Raw genomic sequence first — 21,945 nt, 5'->3', positions numbered from 1 at the left:
CAGTGTGCACTCCTTAAAAAAGAAGCAGCTAACACAAACAAGACCCTCCAGAAGTTATTCGTCACTCTAAATAGCCACCTGACAAAAGATGTTGTTCAGTGAGGAAGATTCTAATAGATACTTCCTGCAGTTCATTGAAGAAACCTGGAAACTGCTGTGACTACTGCTTAGGTCTCTTAGCTGTTCTGTTTTATGTCATCATAGTCCTTATGACACATAATTATTATATGTCACTTGTCTTCTTTTATGTATAAAACTTCTTGCTTTCTTCTTTTAAATCTAATGCATGTATGCATATGTCTATCTTCTTAGACTAAATAACATCTAAGTCATTTATTTTCATCCAGTATTTCGTACATGTGATAATTATTCTTCTTCAAAAAAGTACCTACTGAATATTCGAGATAATAATAGAAAATGTATTTAGTCCAAGAATTCATATTTGTATTTCTTACATCATTTTAATAATGATTTTGTGCATATCACAGAATCATAATACAGCCTGAGTTGGAAGGGAGCCACAAGGCTCATCAAGTCCAACTCCTTGTTCCACACAGGACTACCCCAAAGTGAAATCATATGTCTGAGAGTGTTGTCCAAATGCTTCTTGAACTCAAACAGGCTCAGTGCTATTACTATTTCCCTGGAGAGCCTGTCCCAGTGTCCAGCCACCCTGTCAGTGAAGAACATTTTCCTCACATGCAGCCTGACCCTGCCCTGTCCCAGCTCCATGCCGTTCCCTTGAGTCCTGTCTTTGTCCCCATAGAGCAGATGGGGTGAACATCCAAGGTGCTACAGGTAATCCTCATATGTCTTGCCCTGTACATCCTTCATCATTTTTGTAGCCGTCCTTTGGGCACTCTCTAATAGTTTTATGTCCCTATGCTGTGGTGCCCAAAACTGCACACAGTGTTCAAGATGAGGCTGCACCAGTTCAGAGTAGAGCAGGACAATCCCTTCCCTTGACTGTCTAGCAATGCCTGATGAGCCCCCAGATATGGTTGGCCCTTTTGGCCGCCAGGGCACACCATTGACTCTAATATCACTATTTCAGTCCTGTACAGCAGCCAGATGTTTTCATGCTCATATTTCACTTTGCACAAAGCAAAATACTCTGTGGCAAAAAGGGGTGTGACATTAAGTTTATCCACCATGGAAAAAGAAGTGAAATATAGGCACATGCTTTGCAATTTAAAAAGTAAAACTAAGCTAATATATCAACAAAAGAATTCAGACTTAACAAATTAGCCATTGTAATAAATAAAAAATAAAATGACAGAACAGGGATTCTGCATCCTGAAAGTTTGTCAGGAGACTCAGATTTTAAAAGAGGTTGTATGTATGTGCATGTATAATGCATACATACACATGCCTCTACGTTTACTAATACCTAAATTTGTGTATTTGTGTATATATTCAAGTTATTTTTATGCGTGTACACTGTGATTTAGTAGCAGTGCTGGCTGCTGTGAGTGGTATTTCTATATTTTACATTTAAATATATTTCCATCTACTTATACAGTAAATGAAATGGCTTGTATATGATTTTTAAATAACTTATATTAAAAATATACATAATTTTTATTGTGACATAATTTTAACCACTTTTTTTTTTTTTTTCTTTTCCATTATAAGCCAATATCTCTGTCCAAATATGAGCTCAATCATTTTACTATTAAGTTGCTAACTTGACACAATGGAACAAAGTTTAATTAAAATGTCCTAAAAATCAGAAAAAAAAAAAAAAAAATCACAGCTGAAAGAGCACTATCTTTTCTTGTTTTAGTTGCTACTTTCCAAACACATGATGACTATGACTCTCGATAAAGAAAGCAGGAAAAAACAACAACAACAACAACAAAATAGTGTTACTATACAAGTATCACATCTAAATTAGCTGGTTATATTAAAACATTACATTACAATATGTAGAGGCTGGCCTGTAGCATCAATCCAGCTTTATAGAGAAAAAGCCACAATGAAACATGTAAGTTCATATATTTATAGGACATTCTATATCTGATGGGAATTATCCAAGCCATATAAAGACAGGAAAGAGATTGATCTGATATTATTGATGACTTCAGTTCAGTTATTAATTGTAAGTCTCTTTGGTGCAGACAATCTTTATGACAGCTACCGTATAAATTCTCCACATTTTTTTTTTTTTCTTCAATAAGAAAATAATTTTTGCAAATAGAAAAGAAGGAAAAAAAATATTATACATTTATGGAAGGTAACCAGAAAATTAGGTTTTGAGAAGACTGAGAAATGAAAGATTCCTCAAAGATTCTTCCATAAATACCACAGACATTCTAAGACTCTTCATTCACCAGTGTTGCAAGGCAGAACTTCTGGGATGCAAGCTGTTTTGTAAACAAATTCTGGTGACACTGGCCACATAGCGATTGTTAAGTACGCTTAAATAGTGCCTGCTCAGTCCTTCTCTCTTTTCAAGCCAAACAAATGAGTATTTAGCTGTGAAAAAACATATTTCTTTCAGGAATATCGCAGAACATTTCTCATGTAAATATCACCTGATTTCTTACCTGGCAAACAGCTACAGTAAAATTCACCAATCAAATCCTGGCAATGGCCTCCATTTTTGCAGGGCTTGAAGGCACATTCATCAATATCCGTGGAGCAGTTTTTGTCTGACAGAAAAGAAAATGAAACATTAAAACTATAAATCATGCTGGGTTGGGAAAGCAGAAAAGCTACTTCACAGTACAAGTGACAACTGCATAATTTAACTTTTCCAGGTTGGAAACACTATTTTATATTTTCTTGACAGCTGTAAAACTACAGCTATTCATAGATCATAGTTGATAGTTAACAAATTAAATATTTTAAAGAAATAAGTATGAACTAAATTTGCAAATATATTTCTGTGTATTCTAGCATTATATCTCAACACTGTAATTACTATAACTATATACCATATTTTAAATACTTTTTAAGAGGTTTAATAACCTTGGTAACAATAAGAAAAAAAATCTCAAAGTTACTTCCATACTTAGATTAAAAAGTACTTCTTAGATCCCAACAGAAAACAAATTATTTCAGCTGTTGCTTTAGTTTTAGATATTTAATTGAGCTGAAATTCAAATTAATTCAAATCTGAAACAACAAAAAATGTAGCAGAAGCATGTATAGAAGACATGTAGAAGACAACATTAAAATACAATATAATGTATGAAAACAACTCAGACATACTGAAGAAAAGTCACAGTTCCTCATCTATCTGTTGTGCACTGCAATAATTTGGAGCAACCTGTTATTAATTATATTGGGATCTTTCTGATCCAAAATTTAACCAAAATCAAGGAACGATGTTGGATATTAACAGCTCCAGTGATGGACAATGAAAACTGTAGCTGTTGTTGATGTGAGTAAGCAAAATAGTGGTTGCTATTCTACCCAGAAAGTGATGGAAGGGTATTACTCAAATTGGGTATAAGAGATAGGTAATGTCTCCCAGGAATCTCAGTCTAAGGAACTACTGAAGTTTACCCCACTGACTTGTACTACAAGCTATGTGAGAAAATTACAAGTGAGTATGAAACTCTAGGAGTAGGAATTAAAGTAGGGTTTCTGTGTTCCGTCTTGGATGACCAAAGCTCAGACAATGATAGATTCATCCTAAGAATAAATGCATGGCTGGCAGATGGTGCCACCTGATAGTTTTGTCTTCCTTAACCATGTGATAATTTCTGAGCTAACTGGTAAAAATTGAATCTACATAAAAACCAAAATCAATGGGCTGGAGCCAAATTGATGGGAAGACAGTGGAAGAAAAAAGCCAACCTTTTTCTGCTGTTTCTGTAAAATACTTATTTAAAAACAGGAAGGAGGCAGAAGTGTATAATTTTTACAATCTTTATTTCCTGCTTGTTTTCTTTCTTTCTTTCTTTCTTTCTTTCTTTCTTTCTTTCTTTCTTTCTTTCTTTCTTTCTTTCTTTCTTTCTTTCTTTCTTTCTTTCTCTCTCTCTCTCTCTCTCTCTCTCTCTCTCTCTCTCTCTCAATAAGAAGCTATTAAGAACATAGGACTTGGAATGGTGGGGAATTTAACAACCCAAACATCATTTTGGAAAGGAATTATCTTTCAAAAATGCATAGATCTTTGAATGTGCTATTGCAACCTTTTTATTCAGTAGTGGAGATAGCAACAACAACAGATATTTTCTGAGATTTGATGCTAAGCAAAAGAGAAGAGTAGTCTCTGAATATTAAAAACATAATACGAAGAATTTAGATGAGAGCAATGGACCCATGCAAAGGGAGAAGAGAGGGGATGTACAGCATAAAAGCAAAAGAATTCAGAAAAATCACTAGGAATGCAAAAAAGGAATGCAAAAAATTGGTGATGTGAAACCTGCTGAGAGGCTAAGCTAAAATAAAAAGATAAGTAAGAAAACTTCTGCAAGATTATCAGGATGAATTATATTTTTGTGGGAGAAAGAGCCTAGGTATTAGGAGACCAGGTTAGCAGTTCATGGTTTTCAAAGGATGGAAAATGCACAACTAACAGAAAATAGCTCAGGTTAACCTAAGATAAACTAACCTGAGCTAAGAAGGATAACCTAAAAAGTACAGAATAAATATGTTGGCATAGAATTATAACAGCTAAGACACAATATAAGATGTAACTATCATGGATGTGCAGGGAGGCAAGAAATCATACTGTAAGTACTTCAGTTTTAAAGATGAAGGAGAGGTATGGTTTATGGAGAAGGCTAATTCAATGGAGAAGGATAGCTACTGATAATGGCAATCATGCCAAATTATTTAATGCTTCTTTTGCTTCAATCATTACAAAAAAGGTCAGCTCCAAGCAGATTGTTATTATAATTGATACCTATGATTAAAGGGCAAGACTTCAGTACTGAATAAAGAAGACAGGCAGAGAATGTTCAGAAGAGTTGGATGTTCAGACAAGTTGACCTGATGAACTTCACCCTTGGGTACTTTGAGAGCTGGCTGATAAAAACTTAGTGGTTTTCTTTGTGAACCTGTGGAAGACAGTAAAGTACCTAAAGTACCTAAAGACTCAGTAATGTCAGCCTTTAAAAAGGAAGAAAAGATGGAGCAGTGAAATTATAGATCCATTTGTGTAATTTCAGTTCCTGGAGAAAACATGGGAAAAACTTATTAAACTGATTACTTGTAAGAACCTAATTAAAACAACAACAACAACAATAATAATAATAATAAAAAGAATCCTATGTAAGCAAAGCAATTCCCTTCTAAGCCATAACTACAGTCCTTGTGGATTTAAAAAAAAAAAAAAGAAGAAAAAAAAAAAAGCATACGTAATATTTCACATTTCAGTAAGTTTCTGCTGCTACGCTGCTATTTCACACGACATACTGATAATTGGACTAGATATGAATGACAAGAGAATATTACTGGATGGGTAAAAATTGTTAGAAAGCCACATTCATTAGTTATCAGTGGTTTATTACCAAAATTAATTAATAAATTGCAGAGATTTTGGAAGGGGTCTGCAGTGCAACTAGTTCCTTTCAAGAATTTCACCAACAATCTGAATGGTGGATAGCAGAATAAGTTTATTAATGGCATCACAAAAAGGTACATTGGAGGACAGGATTAGAAGTCTTCATAAATTTTGTCAAATTGGAGATAAAGTTTGAAATAAAAAATTTTATACATTAAGAACAAGTGGAAGATATGATACATGAGAACACAAGTTAAGTAGGAACAAAAAATAGAATAGAGAATAGAGAAATAGAGATATAGAGAAAGGAACATAACCACTTAGATGCATTAAATAATCCTTCCATTCATGTCTAGCTGGGGTAAAGATGCATTTGGAATGCTTTGCACTGTGCAGTGAGCTGCATTCAAGAAAAATAATGTAAAATCACAGAATATCCCAAGTTGGAAGGGAGACACAAGAATCATCAAGTCCTACTCCTAGCTCCACAGAAGACTACCTGAAAATTAAATCACGTGTCTGAGTGTGTTGTCCAAATACTTATTGAACTCCAGCAGACTCAGTGTCATGACCTCTTCTCTGCTGAGCAAATGAGAACAGTTCAGAGCTGCATTACAAAAATGAACTACAAAGGGTCATGTCTTAGGATAACAAACAAACAAACAAACAAAAACAATAGATGGATTTGTAAAGCCTAAGTAAGGAAGATTTGAATAGAAATATGATGACAATCATCAAATAAGAAAAGGTTTTTGCAAATTTATTTAGTTCTCCATGTCCATAGCCAACAGGATAAGAAGTAATGCTTTTAAGCTGCTATGAGAGAAACTCAGATTAAGCATTAAGGAACTTCTTCCAATGGCTACTATAACAACACACTGAATAGATTGCCTAAGGAAAATGAGGAATGTCTTTGGATATCTTTGAGATAAAGTGAGACTTACATGTCAGGAATCACACAGTATAGTAGTTGTTTTCTGCTGGGATGAGGCTGGAATAGACAGTATTTAGTGTTTTCTTCTAGTGTTAAGATTATGTAATTGACACCTGCACTATTTATGACACTGAAGAAGATCCAAGGGCTTTTATGTTTGTGTAGTGAATTGGGTTTTCTTGAAATTCACTGTGCCTCATGGCAGTGTAAAGAAGAAGTATTCCAAATCTGTAGTCATGTAAGGAAGGACCAAGAGACATCCATTTCAAAAGTCTAGGAAATTTAAAGTAAGATAGGAAAGGTCTTATGTCTTTTTGTATGTGATAACAGAGTTCCCACTTTGGAGCCTTGTGCTTCTATCCAGATTTGTATCTCCACTCTGTCTCTCCATCAAAAAACATTTCTGTAGTAGCCAGATAAGACAGAGGTGAGTCCAGGCATGCAGTAGTCAAGAGAAGCAAAGAACACACAGTGCATAACGAAAACATCAACACTGTCAAGGAGAAGGAAACACATTCCTCATGCAGACCACATATGTATATAGTTGCAAATACATATGGATAGATAGAAAAACCTACTATTATGAAGGGAGTGGTACAGCTTTTGACACTCTCAGCCTATACTCACCATGTACTGCATTTCCTCTCTCACTTCCTTGCCTGTATACCTCTGCTACATGAGACCATTCATATGCACTAATCAAAATGTTGTGATAAATTTTGTTTAGTTAAATAGTACATTTTTTTAGTGTACTGCAGGTTAGTTTTCACTGCTGCCAGATACAAGTAAGGAAAAAGACATGTAGCTACTAAAGATATAGCTACTAAACCATAGCTGAACTACATTTAAGGAAAAAGCAGTCCTCTGGAAAGGACTGCTGATGATTACTTCAGCATATGAGCTTTATTGCAATGCTGTGACAAAAAAATAATAATTCTTAGATGTATTAACAAAAACAACAACAACAAAAAAAAATCAGGAGCATTTATGTGTAAGGGTAATTTTACCTCTGCATAAAGCATTGCCTACAAAGTTCCATACAGTCCTAAGTCTTGTATATTTGAAAATATGCAGGAAAAGCTACACAGCTTATTCAACCACTGAAAAAAGTGTGCTGTTGGCAAAAGCTTAAAGACCTCCATCTGCTTCATTTAGAACAAACAAAAACATGAAATGACTTGATTAGAGTGTATAAGTGTTTCTACAAAGAGAAAATACTTGGGTAGTAAGAGGTTTTTTCATTTTGTGTAGCAAAGGTAATGACACAATAACTCAAAGCTGAAGACAAGAATATAAACAAAATATTTAATATAAATGTCTAAATCTGATGTTGATTACTATTAGAAAAGAAAAAGCCAGTCATATTCTGTCTTCTCTTCATGCATTCAAATCAGGACTGAATGCTTTTGGATTCAATGTGTGCTTTAATCAAAACTAAGTAGTTAGATTCAGTACAAGGTGGTTAATGGGCAACATTAACTGCCTTCTGGTATATAGACCTTATGTAGAGCATGCAACCAGCAATGTTGTTAGAAGGCTTTCAGAATAAATTCTGTGAGGCTATAGGCTTTCCTTTTCTAGGAAAAATTAAAGAGAATTCTGCAAGTCAGATACATTTCTGTGGCACCAATAGCCCACCTCAAGAGAGCTGATCCCTGTAGCATCCTTGTCATCATATGAAATATATACTTCCTGTCCTTGGGCAGCATACATGCTCTGGAGGTACCTAGAAAAACTGTCAGGTGCTGCTCTGCTGTTACCAGAGCAAGTAATCTATGCACTTCTGTTTCTTGTCTGAATGCAAAATTGCCAAGGAAGAAGACTTCTGATAAAAGTTATAAAAACAGCTTTAAAAACATCACTCTGCATTTAACACTTTTCCCCTTCTGCCCCAGACACTCCTTAGATCTGGGTAAGCAGCAGTCTCTGGCCACCCACCATTCAAGTGAAGTGAGTCTAGCTCTTGGGTAATGCCTCCATCATCACCACTGCACCCATGTAGCCCAGTATATATGGAATTGCCATTGCTAGCATCAGGCCACAGGTTTTGCATCAAACTAACAACAGAGGCCTCAGGGTTGAGGCCTCTAATGGCCAGGTAGATCTTCTCTCATTTGTTTTAGTTTTCCTTAGTTTTGTACAATTGCATGTTGTTATAATTAATAAGTTGTAGACAGGAATAACCAGTAGTTACAGAATTCTGTAGAATTCGATAGAAAGAACTAATTATAACCCTAAGGCTGCATCTTGAAGGAGTACAGGAGAGAGAGTATAGGCCTTGAAGTTGTGTATGTAGGATGACACTGAAGACTCCAAGGCTATTAATAGGTCTCTTGTGGTCAGTTACTGGTAGTGATGCAAATAGAGCTGGGCAAACAAAATTCTAGGGGTAACAAAAAGGACAAAGGACAAATGCTTAACGTATGCAAAATGCCTCAAATATAGCAAAATCAGAAGTTATAGGAAGTTGCAGACCTGAGTAATAGGAAGGTGTAAAAAAAATAGAAAAAAAAAATTCACAACAAAGACTGAAGAGTGAAGAAGAAAAAAGTCAACTGTGTCACTGAAGATGGAATAACGTATGGCTACTACTTAGTGTGGTCTCTCTAAAACTGATAGCGTCAGACCATTTCTAGTATGGTACTACCAAAGAATGCTCAAAGATGAATTGTTGTTAAATACACAGCCAGATATCATAATATCATTTAGTATCAAAACCTGTGGTACAATGCTAGCTGGTACTGCTAAGATGGTGTGGAATAACAGACTTCATCCAAGAGGTGTTTTGTGGGTTTGTTGTTGTAGTTTTCAGAAAAGAAGCTGTCTGCTACAAAACAAAATAAAACAACCCAAAACCTAGAAGAAACTGTTCTCATGTAAGATGTCCCTTCCATTTTCCAAACTCAGTAACAGAATATTTGGGAGGAATGGAAAACGTGCATTGGGCAAACTGTCAGGAGACAGATTTTTTCATACCAGAATTCACTCACTAATTATTCTTGTCATAACATGAAATTTGGTCCTAGCAGGTTAACTGAGCCAGTTATAATAAAAAACTTCAAGCAGTAGGAGATTCTCCCTTGATATCCATATGTTATTCTTACACGTGCAGTCAGATGCAGGCAAAAATAAAAATGGTGCTCACTGTAGTGGCATGTTAATGTTCATTCTATGATGTCACAGATGACTTGGGTGAAGGCACAAAATGCCTCCTCAGCAAGTTCACTGATGGCACAAAACTGGGAGGAGTGGCTGATACCCCAGAAGGCTGTGCTGGCATTTAGCAACCTGGACAGGCTGGAGTATTGGGTAGTGAGGGACCTCATGGAGTTCAACAAAGGCAAGTAGAGGGTCCTGCACCTGGGGAAGAATAAACCCATGCACCAGTACAGGCTGGGGTCTGACCTGCTAGAAAGCAGCTCTGTAGAGAAGGACCTGGGGGTCCTCGTGGACAGCAAGTTGACCATGAACCAGCAATATGGCCAAGAAAGGCCAATGGTATCCTGGAGTGCATTAGGAAGAGCACTGCCTTTGGCAATCTTCCCATTCTACTCCACCTGGTGTCCTGAGTCCAGTTTTGGGCTCCCCAGGGCAAGAGAGACTTGGAGCTCCTGGAGTGAGTTAAGGGCTACTAAAATGATTAAGGCAGTGGAGCATCGCTCACATGAAGAAAGGCTGAGGGAGCTGGGCCTGTTCAGGCTGGAGAAGAGAAGGCTCGGAGGAGATCTGATCAATGGATATGAATTTTTGAAGGGAGGGTGTCAAGAGGATGTCGTCAGACTTTTATCAGTAGTCCCCAGCAATAGGACAAGAGGCAATGGGCACAAAGTGAAACATGGGAAGTTTTGTCACAACAAGAGGAAAAACATCTCTACTGCGTGGGTGCCTGAGAACTGGCACAGGTTGCCCAGAGAGGTTGCGGAATTTTCTTCCCTGGAAATACTCAAAAGCTGCCTGTACACAATCCTGGGTAATAAGCTGTAGGGGACCCTGCTTGAGCAGGGGGGTTGGACCAGATGATCTAGAGAGGTCCCTTCCAACCTCAGCCATTCTGTTATTCTGTGATTCTGTGACCTTAACTGTTTATAATATAAATACATTTAGAGAGAGAGAGAGAGAGAGAGAGAGAAGAGAAATGGTTTATAGAAAAAGTAGGGAGTTAATGAAAATCTGGATAATTTCCTACAGTAACTCAGGAAGACAAAAATTTTAATAATGTTTTCCAGTCTTGCGCTTGTGCTTTAATCACAATATGAGCTTTTCTAGACATGATGGCTTTCCATTTTTGAATTGATAAGGGCCTCCCAACAACCTACAATCTTTTTATCTTTTTTAATCTATTGAAAAATAAACCTCTTCATTTTAAATTATGTTCCAATTTATCTAAATTAATTAAATACACACCCATTCACCAAAAGATATTCATTTCTGTTCTAAATAGTTTATATTATACATGACAATTGGCATCACCATTGAAAAAAAATCATATCTAAAATAAAAGGGATAAACTGAAATACAAAAATAATCTCATAACACCTCAAGTAGAGCAGTGATAAAGTAAATCCTACATAAACTAATTAAATTTTTGATTGAAGAATTAACTTATCTTTTTTTCAGATGGTTCTGACTGTTATTATTCACCCTCTAATTTAAACAAATCATGCTTAGTGTTTGCAGATGAGAAACTATTGGAAAAATGTGCCATATGATTTCTCATAAAAATAGACTTTGCTTATTTTTTAGATGACTGGAAAAAAACATTACTAGTGAACTATAATTGATTTGTTTTTCTTTCATGCAATTCAATAGTTTCTTTAATGTATTAGGCTATCAAAAATTTTATGTAATGTAATTTGCAGCATGATGAAACTTAAACAGACTTTTGTGCACTCGACTAATCTTTTTTTCCACTCAGTGTTCTAAGCTGAATTCCTTTGAGGGGAAGCAGGTATGCTTATACATTAGACAGGACGATAAACGTTCTCTAATAACCGAAGAAATGCATATTGAATACTGCTCCACATATGCATAGATAGTGTTTGTTTTCCAGAATGTCAGGTTTGCACACACCACTGTAGGAAGCCTGCCCTAGGTGACTCGCCTTCTGGAGTGTTTCTCAAAACCAGCAGCCCAGCAGAACAGTCCCATCCTAGCAGCCTACTCTGAGATAGAGCTGTGGTGGCCAGGAGCCAGGGAAACCATCTTGTCCCTGTTCAGTCTTCTGTCTCCAGGTTTTAGTTTGGTTTGAAAAGCATCAGTGCTCAGTCTAGAGATCAGATATAGGTACTTTGTTTTTATTAAGTCATTAGGAGACATGGGAGAAAAGGATACCTCGCTTTTGGCCTGCTTCTGTAAGGGCTAAGGATGTGGAACGATAATCTGATGCATGAGATGCATGTGAGGCTAACCATGACTCTAAAGATGGGTGAGCACCAGAAGATTTCTTATGCCAGTTCATTCCTTTGAATCATTGAGGGCAGGACTGGAGATGATTAGCGTGGAATGGATGATGGAGGGACTCAATGATTTTAAACTGCAGAGGTACTGACATTAACTGAAAACATCTAGATCATCCTGCCTCAAAAAAACTTTTGAGGACAGCTTTTGCAGACTCATTGAAAACAAACCTTAGAAAACCTCAGAAATTGAATACACAAGAAAAGATTTTTTAAAGCACAAAAGAGATTTCTCTTTTTGCCTTGCATTGGAGTGAGTTGAGTTAGAAGACACCACACTGCCTTTTATAATCTTGATTTATAAATGTTCAGTGTTGCAGCAATCACTTGTTCAGCCAGAGTAGCCACTACAGGATTCTTCAAACTCATAGTATGAGACATACCAAAGGGAAATATATAGATTTGATCTTTAGAAAGCTTGAAAATGTATTTATTCTGTTTTGCAAAGCTTAGAGACTTATTTAAATCAACATTCAGCTGATGGTAGATTTAGACTGCTAGTTCATACTGTTTTAAGATAATAACAAACACGAACAAGAGAGATGCAAAACCTCAAACAAGGATCATGTTACCCATAGAGCATTCATATGGACCATGATATAAGTGAGGAAGTCAGAATCTCATGAATATAAATTAGAATAAACTTCAGTGCTAAGTGCTAATGGGACCTGGCAGAACCATGACAATTACTTTTAACTATGCTATGACTGGTGGATATATGTGATGAATAAAATAAATCACATTTGTGAATCATAAATATTAGTACTAATCCACAGCCAGCTAATTTGTATCACCTATTTCTATGATTACCTCTGAGAGCAAGCATGGTGTTCTCATCAGCAGCTTGGAGCTTATATACGCCTTTTGCTTTCCTGGATTTCTCTTCCCAACATAAAAATAAATAAATAAATAAATAAATAAATAAATAAATAAATAAATAAATAAATAAATCCATCCCTATTCCAAATTATTCCTACATCCAGAAAGCATACATGACAAAACCTAACAAAATTAGGACCACAGCAGGTCCCCTTCACTTCTGGCTAGTTGTGCTTTGATTTTAGTAACTTAACAGTAATGCATGCCATTCAGCTGAACAAGCTCACCCTATTTCTGAGCTTTTCTACTCAGCTGGTTAAATTAATTGGTTGGTAAGACAGTGAAATGACTCAAGTAAGAAGTAAAAAACACTTTGGAGTTATTTCTCCCCAGTGGAGACAGGCATAGGTTTGTTCTATAAAATTTCTCTGAAGTGAAAACAACAACAACAAAAAAAGGATGTGGTTTCATTTTTGAGGAAACTGTGCTGAAGTCTACAAGGAGCCCAGCACTGCTGTTTCAGTTATAAACCAGAGGGGACCTGCTGGGGCCCTGGAGGAGAAAGGTGTGAGGCTGAAGGCACCGCCATCAGGCCCATCTCAGCCATATGGCCAATTGTTGCAAGGACATTTGTTGTCGACGGAAGGAAGACACAGACGCTCAATATGAGTGATCAGTGAACTTCGATTTATTGAATAGCTCAGTCGTCTTTTATCTAATTCAATATAATTAGCTCATACATATTGCAAAAGCTAAGCTCATGATTGGTTAGTGCATTTCTCTATTTTATCAGCTAGTTTCCCACCGAAATAACACAGTTAGTATTTTCCCAGACCACCAACAGATATCATGTCCTTGTACCTGAAACCTCCCTGAAACCTCCCTAAAACCTCCCTGAAACCTCCCAGAACTTACGTTCCTTCCCAGGCCGCATTTATGTACTTTCTCAGGCTCACTTACGCACTTTCTCAGACTCATATGAGCTGCGTTCGATACTTTGTTAGCTCGCGACCTCCTAGTTGCTCAATATTCACATGGCCTACTTCACTTAACCATTCCTCCACAGCCAATGAAAGGAAAATCCCTTGGAGATGTATCCTTCCACACACTACTACTGCTCCTGTAGGTCCCATCCATGCCTTTACACCAAGCAGGCCCAGTTTGGGAAGGGCCAGTGATGCTGGGCATGAGGAGGCAGGCCAGATGCGAGGCAGCAGGGCTGTCCTCTTGGGGCCTCAGCTTCCCCCCACACCAGCTGCAGCAGCAACCCTCAGGACTGAGTTGTAGACCCTTGTGGTCTACAACTTCCTCACGAGGGGGAATGTAGAGGCAGGTGACCTATTCTCTGTAAACACCAGTGATAGGACCCACGGGAATAGTGTTAAACTGAGGCAGGGGAAGTTTAGGCTGGACATCAGGAAGAGGTTCTTCACCGAGAGGGTGGTTGCACACTGTAACAGGCTCCCCAGGGATGTAGTCACTGCACCGAGCCTGTCTGAATTTAAAAACTGATTGGACTGTGCACTTAGTCACATGGTCTAAACTTTTGGGCAGCCCTGTGTGGTGCCAGGAGTCAGACTTGATGATCCTTATGGGTCCCTTCCAACTCAGGATATTCTATGATTCTATGATTCTATGACTGATTTTAGATGAGACTGCTGTTTTATTGGCCCTATGCACTTCTCCTACACAGAGAACCTTCATGTTGCTTTTGAGAGAATGGGATGAATGTTACCCAGATAGGCAGAGGTTTGCCAGATTTACAGCACAGGTTCTACATCTGAATAGAATATGCTAAGTAAACAGGCATGGATTAACAGACATGGACTGTCTTTACATGTCTCAACTGCTAGAGGTGCTTGTAAGCCCTCCACTTGATAAAACCCAACAAAATATTGTGATGGAAGGAAATGGCACTGCCACCATCTGTCTATTTGTCCAATAGTTCTTTACTATGGGATAATTGCAGTAATTCTGTGTATGCTGACTCCCACAAGAGGGCATTTGAAAGCAAGTGTAGTGTTTTAACCCAGCTGGCAGCTAAACACCACACAGCCGTTCGCTCACCCTCCCCCTCCCTCTCTGGGATGGGGGAGAGAAATGGGAAAGTAAAGCCCATGAGTTGAGATAAAGACAGTTTATTAAGACAGGAAAATAATAATAACAATAATAATAATAACAACGATGATAATAGTACTACTACTACTAATGTGTACAAACAAGTGATGCACAATGCAATTGCTCACCACCCGCTGACCGATGCCCGGCCTAACCCCGAGCAGTCCGGCCCCCTCCCCCAGCTAGCCACCCCTATATATTGTTTAGCATGACATCAGATGGTATGGAATACCCCTTTGGCTAGTTTGGGTCACCTGTCCTGGGTCTGTCTCCTCCCAGCTCTTGCTGCACCCCCAGCCTGCCCGTTGGCAGGACAGAGCAAGAAGCTGAGATGTCCTTGGCTTGGTGTAAGCACTGCTCTGCAACAATTAAACCATCGGGGTGTCATCAGCACTCTTCTCATCCTAAGCCAAAACATAGCATTCTACCAGCTACTAGGAAGAAAATTAACCCTGTCCTAACTGAAACCAGGACAGCAAGGTTTGATTTCATAGAAAAGAAAAGGCTTTTCCTTGTCTTCCTCAGAAGGGACACTGGAAGGATGAACATAACAAAGAAAATGGGTAGATAACAGCAGGTTTTCTGGTATAATAATTTTGACTCTCCTGCTAATGATGTTTTTCTGTATCTGTTATATAATACGGATTTCTACATTGCTTAAATATTAACTAGATGAACAATAAATTCCTGTATGTACAGTGTTTCCTTTTGCTTCTAAACTTATTTTGAGTATACCACTGCCATTATGGCAATATCTACCAGGTACATTTACATCAGTCCTAGTACTCAGAAGTACATGCGACATAAAGGGTACCATGAGTAAACAGTGGCAATTCAGAAAGTTGCAAGATACTGAAATCAGTAAATCTTGCATTAAATCAGAATATTGGTGGACAATATGCTGATTTACTACTGTTTTTCATAGAAGATACAAGCTCAAATATACGGTATTTGGCATCAAAGACCATTTCTAGGGAGGATGAAGCAGTTGTCAGAAGGCATGGAGAGATCTGATTTAATGACATCCACAACATCTGATTGTGCATTTATTGCACAAATAACATAAAGCACAAATGAAAATACTCAGTGTAATCAGGAGGAAAATACTCAGTGTAATAAGGAGGGCCCTTATACCCACTTCCAGTTCGAATCAGTGCACTGGCTGATTTGTTTTCTTGTGGGAGCTGTCCCATCTCAAAACCAAAAACCAAAACCAAACAACAACAACAACAACAACAACAACAACAACACAGTATAATAAGAAGACAGCACTTTTCATAATGTACTATTGATAGCCCTCAAAATATCCATTAAAATCTGCCTATCATCCACTGGTAACTATTTTTATCATTGACAGAACAATAATCTTTTTTGTCTTATAATGAACAGCTTAGCAAACTGCTTGTACCAGTATGAATCTAGGATTAAGTGTTCCTTCTAGGGAGAATATACCTTGTTCCAGGCTTTCATGACACCCAAAATTCTCCTTATAGTTCTGGTTCTGTAATGTGAACTCCCTTATATCCTGAAGAACTGTAGGTGTATTTTCAAAGGAACAGCTTTTCCTGCATTCGCTAGTTAAAACTGACTGTTTGGAACCTACTACAGAAAAGTTATATGTTTTCTGTTTTGATCCTTGTGGTACAGCAGTGAGAGTTTTCTGTTGTTGTTGTTTGTTTTGTTTATTTTTTTAAGTTTGTTATTTTAAAAGTGTCATTAAAAAATTCTCCCATTTACATTAACAGATACTTTGTGGTCACCTCCTTTATTTTCTAATTGACGTAACATAGGCATAAAAATTCATAACAACAAAGCCAGTTATCAAAGAAAAAAGTAAAATATGATCTGGTAGGAAAAAGAGCACATTTCAGTTTTGTAATGCAGAATAATATTAGAATACATTGGCATGAATTAAGCAAAATTGCAAACATCTGTGGGAACTGCAACTATTATTACTTTCACAGATTCTACATTTCTGTGTATCATTTTACATTCCTTATGTCCCATCTGCCTATTGTTAACCATTGATAAAATACATGACTTTCTCCTAAACTGGATGTCATTGGTGTTACTATCAACCTCAAATGCTTTATTTTCTTGTAACTTAAATTTGTCTCCTCATCCTTCACCACTTGACTCATTCGTTTAACCCATCTTTCCATAATTGATCTTTTATTTTTTTCTTTTTCTGTCACCACAGATTTTGAACACCCTGTACACACACATTTTACTTTTTATAGAACACCCACTAAATTCATAGGATTGCTGAGACTGCCCAGCAAATGATGATTTTTTTGCTGCCACGGCTCATCTTGTTACCACTCATATCATACTAATGCCATTCCATTTGCTTCCCTGAAATCAGCAGCTGAAAGTCAGTGTGTTCCAGTCCCTGACATCACAGCCTATTAGTTGTTAAGATAGCATATTTTCTGAGACAGTTTTATTGATTTCCCCATGATCCTGTTAGCTGCTTCTGGCAGCAAGTAGGTTCATGAAGACTGCTCCTGATGCAAGAGCTATTTTCTTAAGCCTGTTGTACACACAAATAATTGTGTAATTTCCAACCTAATTATCATAAGGATATGATGGCATCTTTCTTGAAAAGAACAAAGTGTACTCTTGCTAAATTGTATTCTTTTTTTTCCATCTGAATCACAAGAAAATTATGGCTGTGATATGATCTTCTGAAGATAAATACCACCAACTATAGCTATTGTTGCATGCCTAGGAAAATATGAAATAATATTTTTCATGGGCTATGTATTTTCTGAACACTTTTTATCTAGTCAAAATATAGTTCTGTTTTCTATCAATTAGTCTAAAAGCATACACACTTTTCATTTTTTTATCATCTTAGTAAGGAAGCTAAAGCAGATTATCAATATTAAATTTACTTCTATTAATGCTAAAATACTCAACAAAATGCAATCACAAAGAGTTTTTTTTTTTTTAATTTATTTTCAGAAAAGTAAATAAACATTTAACTATTTAATGCCTTATCCAGAGTACAATATATCTTACCAGTGAATCCTGGAGGACAAACACAACTGTAGTCTGCAATCAGGTCCAAACAAGTTGAATTGTTTTTACAGAAGCCATAAGTGCACTCATCAAAGTTCATTTCACAGTTAAGACCTTCAAATCCTTGGGGAAAAAAAAAAAAAAAAAAAAAAGTGTTATGCATTATTCAGCTATGTGTGTGCCTTCTCTGGGTATTTTTTTTTTTCTAAAGAATAGATTAGTTTCAATTTACTCTTGCAATACAATTATCTTGAACTCTTTTTGAAAGATCTTCCTAAAAGCTTTTCCTGTGCTATCATTAATAAAAAAAATAATTTGACCATCAAACATACTTTAAAAAGAGCTAATAATTGAAAGAACAAATTTTAGGATTCAGTGTTTTCATTAATCTAGTTGAACTTTATGTTCAGCAGAAACTAAAGAATTGGTATATCTTCTGCCATTTTGAGAACATTACAGATGTACTGGGATTTGGGCATCTGATTATAGTTTTAATAATCAACTCTCAAATAGTCACTTCTCCACTTATTCTCTATTTGTTTCTCATGTAATAGTGACTTTTAGCAAGCTAAGAAGTCCAAAAGATTTTTATTTTTTTTTAATACCTGAAATTGCAGGAGAATCTCCTCTGCAATATATGACATTTTACGCTCTTGTAAATGTATTCTAATTTGTGGTCATGCTACGAAATGACTGTCATTAGTGCTGTCACAGGCCATGGCTGCAGAAAGACCATGACTAATGCTAAGCCATCAGCACCCTCAGTGCAAGCCATATTCTCATAATTTCTCAAACTGACCATGGAACCAATTTCCACTGATCCCTAAGTCATAAAACTTTAGAATTACCCTGAGTTCATTAATAATGTATATAGTAACAGCTCTCGTTTGCAATCACAGTTTAATCAGACCCATGTCTCACAGGTAACAAGTAAGCCACAAAATTATCAATGTGGATGCCAAGAATTATTTTTCTGTAAGCTGATCAGGAAGAGTAAACAGCAGTATGATCTTTTCCAAGCTCAGTTTTCAACTGCTTTCCAATATCTGTTTTGGCTTCTAATTTAAACTAACTAATGATGGAGGCTGTACTTAAAAGAATTATTTGTAACAGTTTAATCTTTTGTGATAAGCTTCTAAAGTTATCATCAGCACTAGAATGCTTGTATTAGTATAAAAATAACTGAAATATTGTAAACTACGAAATCAATTCACCATCAGTCCAAACATACAAAACAGCACTGTTTGAGATTAAACTCAAGCAAGTATAAGAAATTTTAAAACGCAGAAACAAATTATCAGCTTATAAAGCATGAACTTGACTCTTTTAAACTAAAATTACAATTATAAAAATACAAATATTCAGAAGAAAAATGTTTTTAAAAAGTATTGCAGAAAGACAATGTAATATTAAATGCTTTAAAGCTTTTTGTTTTTTCCTTGAACTACTTTTTTTTCTTGAAACCAATCATTTGTTCACATACTTTTCATACACTGGGCCATATGCATTTTTACAGAAACTGACCAAAAGTATTGAAAGACATGTTCTTTTTGTCTGTGAAAATTTTAATACATTTTCATACTGAAGAACTACTATAAAATCATTATTTTGGCCACGATAGTCTGCTTCTTATGCTCAGTCACAAAACAGCAAATTAGTAAATCAGGATAAAATATTTTATTTGTAAGCTTATTCATACATTTTTCTGTGAATTTCACATGCTACACATTTATGTTTTCCTTCACTTATTCAGCTTTTGGTAAAATCATGAGGTTTTGTTTGATAAATGTAACACATATCTGCCTCCATTCATTTTGAGTGTGCTTGTTTTATTGGGTACCTTGATGGACAAAAATGCAAATGAGACTTCATTAAAGAATAACTTATCTTCAGAGACAGAAATTTAAAAAAAAGAAAAGGGTTTTAGACTGTCAAGAAGATATTTTGCAGACTGAAGGCAATTTTAAAAATTGTCAGAGAAAATAAAAATAAATTATTTTGAACAACTTACCTTCAGGGCAAAAACAATCATATCTGTTGACATCATTCTGACAGACAGCACCATTCAAGCAAGGAGCTGAATCGCATTCATTCAATTCTATTTCACAGTACTGGCCTGAAAAACCTGCAAAGAAAACAAGGCAATCTTTGATTTTCTTCATCTTTATGTGTGGTATTAACATGAAAATTTCATTCCAAATGCTTTTCTGTAATTAAAACCAAGAGCTGTTAGAATCTGTATTTCATTGAAAGAGGAACCTGAAAGGGAGAACTTCTGTATTTTATCAACAAAGAATTAAATTTCTTTCACTTCATATCCAATATTGCAAATACATGTCTTTATACCTGATATAAAGCAATAAATAAAATAGGAAGTACTTCCAGAAAGTAGGAAGACATTCATAGAATTATGCAAACAATATACATATTTTCATGTGTTTTGCTTGTATTAGAGTCACTTTGATATTTTTATGATACCTTTTGTGAATTTTGACATGTTAATGTAAGAGACAGTATTATCAATTATTTTATTGTCTAGTTCTTTCAGCTGTGGAGAGAAGTAAAATACACAGCATACGAATATATTGAAGCATAGCAAACAGCTGCCATACGAGTCAGGTCTCCAGTATGTATGAACTGTATAACTTAATTACAATAGGTGAGAATGCTGTCTGCATATCTTGCTAAAAGAAGGAAAGTAGGCATCACAGAAACAAAAGGAAACGACAACTTACTCTCCTTGTTTCTTCAATACACTGTACTAGGGGTAGGTGGACAGGCATTGGCAGTGGGGCGGCCTCTGTGAGGAGAGGCCAGGGCTGCCCCGTGCCAGCCCCAGCTGGTTCCAGAGGGCTCCAATGGCCCCACTGCAGGCCACAGCTGGGCCCATCAGTCAAGATAAGGGTGCCTGTGGGAAAGCTTTAAATAAACTTTAAATAAACTTTAAATAAAAAAGGAAGAAAATGCCAGATAGGCATTTCTTGAGGAAGGGGACTAAAATGAGTGAAGAATAGCCTTTTGAGCAGTAAGAGAAAGGAGGGAGGAGACATTCCAGGTGCTGGAGCAGAAATTCTCCTGCTACCCGTGGAGCAGGTAGACATGTCTGGAAGGAACTATAGCCCATGAAACACCCACACTGGAGCAGGTTTATCTTGAAGGACTGCAGCCCACTGAAGGACTCCCCTGGAGCACAGAAAACTGTGAAGAAGGAGGAATGAACTGACCACAACCTCCTGAACTGCTCCGGGCTGGGTGAGAAGGTAGAGGAGTTGGGAATGAAGGAGTGAAGCTGAGCCTGGAAAAAGTGTGTGGAAGGTGTTTTATTTTGTCTTTGTTTCTCACTATGCCATTGTATTTTAATTGGCAATAAATTAAACTGATTTTCCCCAAGTTGGGACTGATTTGCCTGGCAAGGTAGGTGATAAATGATCTCCCTGTCTTCATCTCAACCCATAAGCTTTTTCTGCACATTTTCTCCTCCAGTTCTGCCAAGGAGAGAGAGCAGCTGGGTGGGGGTCTGGCAGCCCGCCAATGTCAACCCACCAAATCTATATAGCTTTGTGCCATGTTAATTCCAAATATTGATACTAATCTTTGCACAATTGTCAGCACATTTCATTGACGTGCACCATTCAAACAAGTTGCCACTCTTTTTCTAATCACTATTTTTAAGGCATTACATAAACAATGGATGGAAAGTAGATACTATTCTGTGCACACCTCTAAAGCGGAATATCTTTATATTGAGTTCTGCAGCTAACTTTTAATGTATGACTGATGATGACCTACTTACTACAAGAAAGGTATGTCCCAATTTAATTGAAATAAAAAAAGAAATATGTTCACTGTTACTAGAAAAAATAATTCAATTTATAAAATGAAAATGTTCATGCTTTTTTTTTTTTTTTTAATATCTTTCTGTTGTTTTGTTTTGTTTCTATATACCTTGCAGTAATTATTTGAATGGAGAAAAAGCATTCTTTTTTATTATGTTAGGTTCTCAGGACATGACTTGTGAAAGATATGTAGTGAAGACGTGGCACACCATTAAACATGTATATTTACATGTTTATATGTATCTAAAACAAAAAATTCCCAATTTGTATATTTTCTCTAAAAGTGAACTAGCAGATAAA

General features: G+C 36.5%; 1 protein-coding gene across 1 annotated transcript in view; it reads right to left on the bottom strand.

Moving 5' to 3' along the window:
- Window positions 1-21,945, bottom strand: part of EYS (eyes shut homolog) — a gene marked incomplete at its 5' end in the record, with an annotated part of 718,160 nt that overhangs the window by 602,198 nt on the left and 94,017 nt on the right. Inside the window, 2 exons of the mRNA XM_082756672.1 lie at window positions 2,550-2,654; window positions 17,810-17,932. Of these exons, the coding sequence (XP_082612798.1) occupies window positions 2,550-2,654; window positions 17,810-17,932 (228 nt within the window). The remainder of the gene's footprint in view (window positions 1-2,549; window positions 2,655-17,809; window positions 17,933-21,945) is intronic.

The sequence above is a fragment of the Aythya marila genome (genome assembly GCF_965140915.1).
Source record: "Aythya marila genome assembly, chromosome: 3".
Taxonomy (NCBI): Eukaryota; Metazoa; Chordata; class Aves; order Anseriformes; family Anatidae; genus Aythya; species Aythya marila.
Note: the sequence above shows the minus strand (reverse complement) of the source record. Positions and strands in the feature narration are given on the sequence as shown.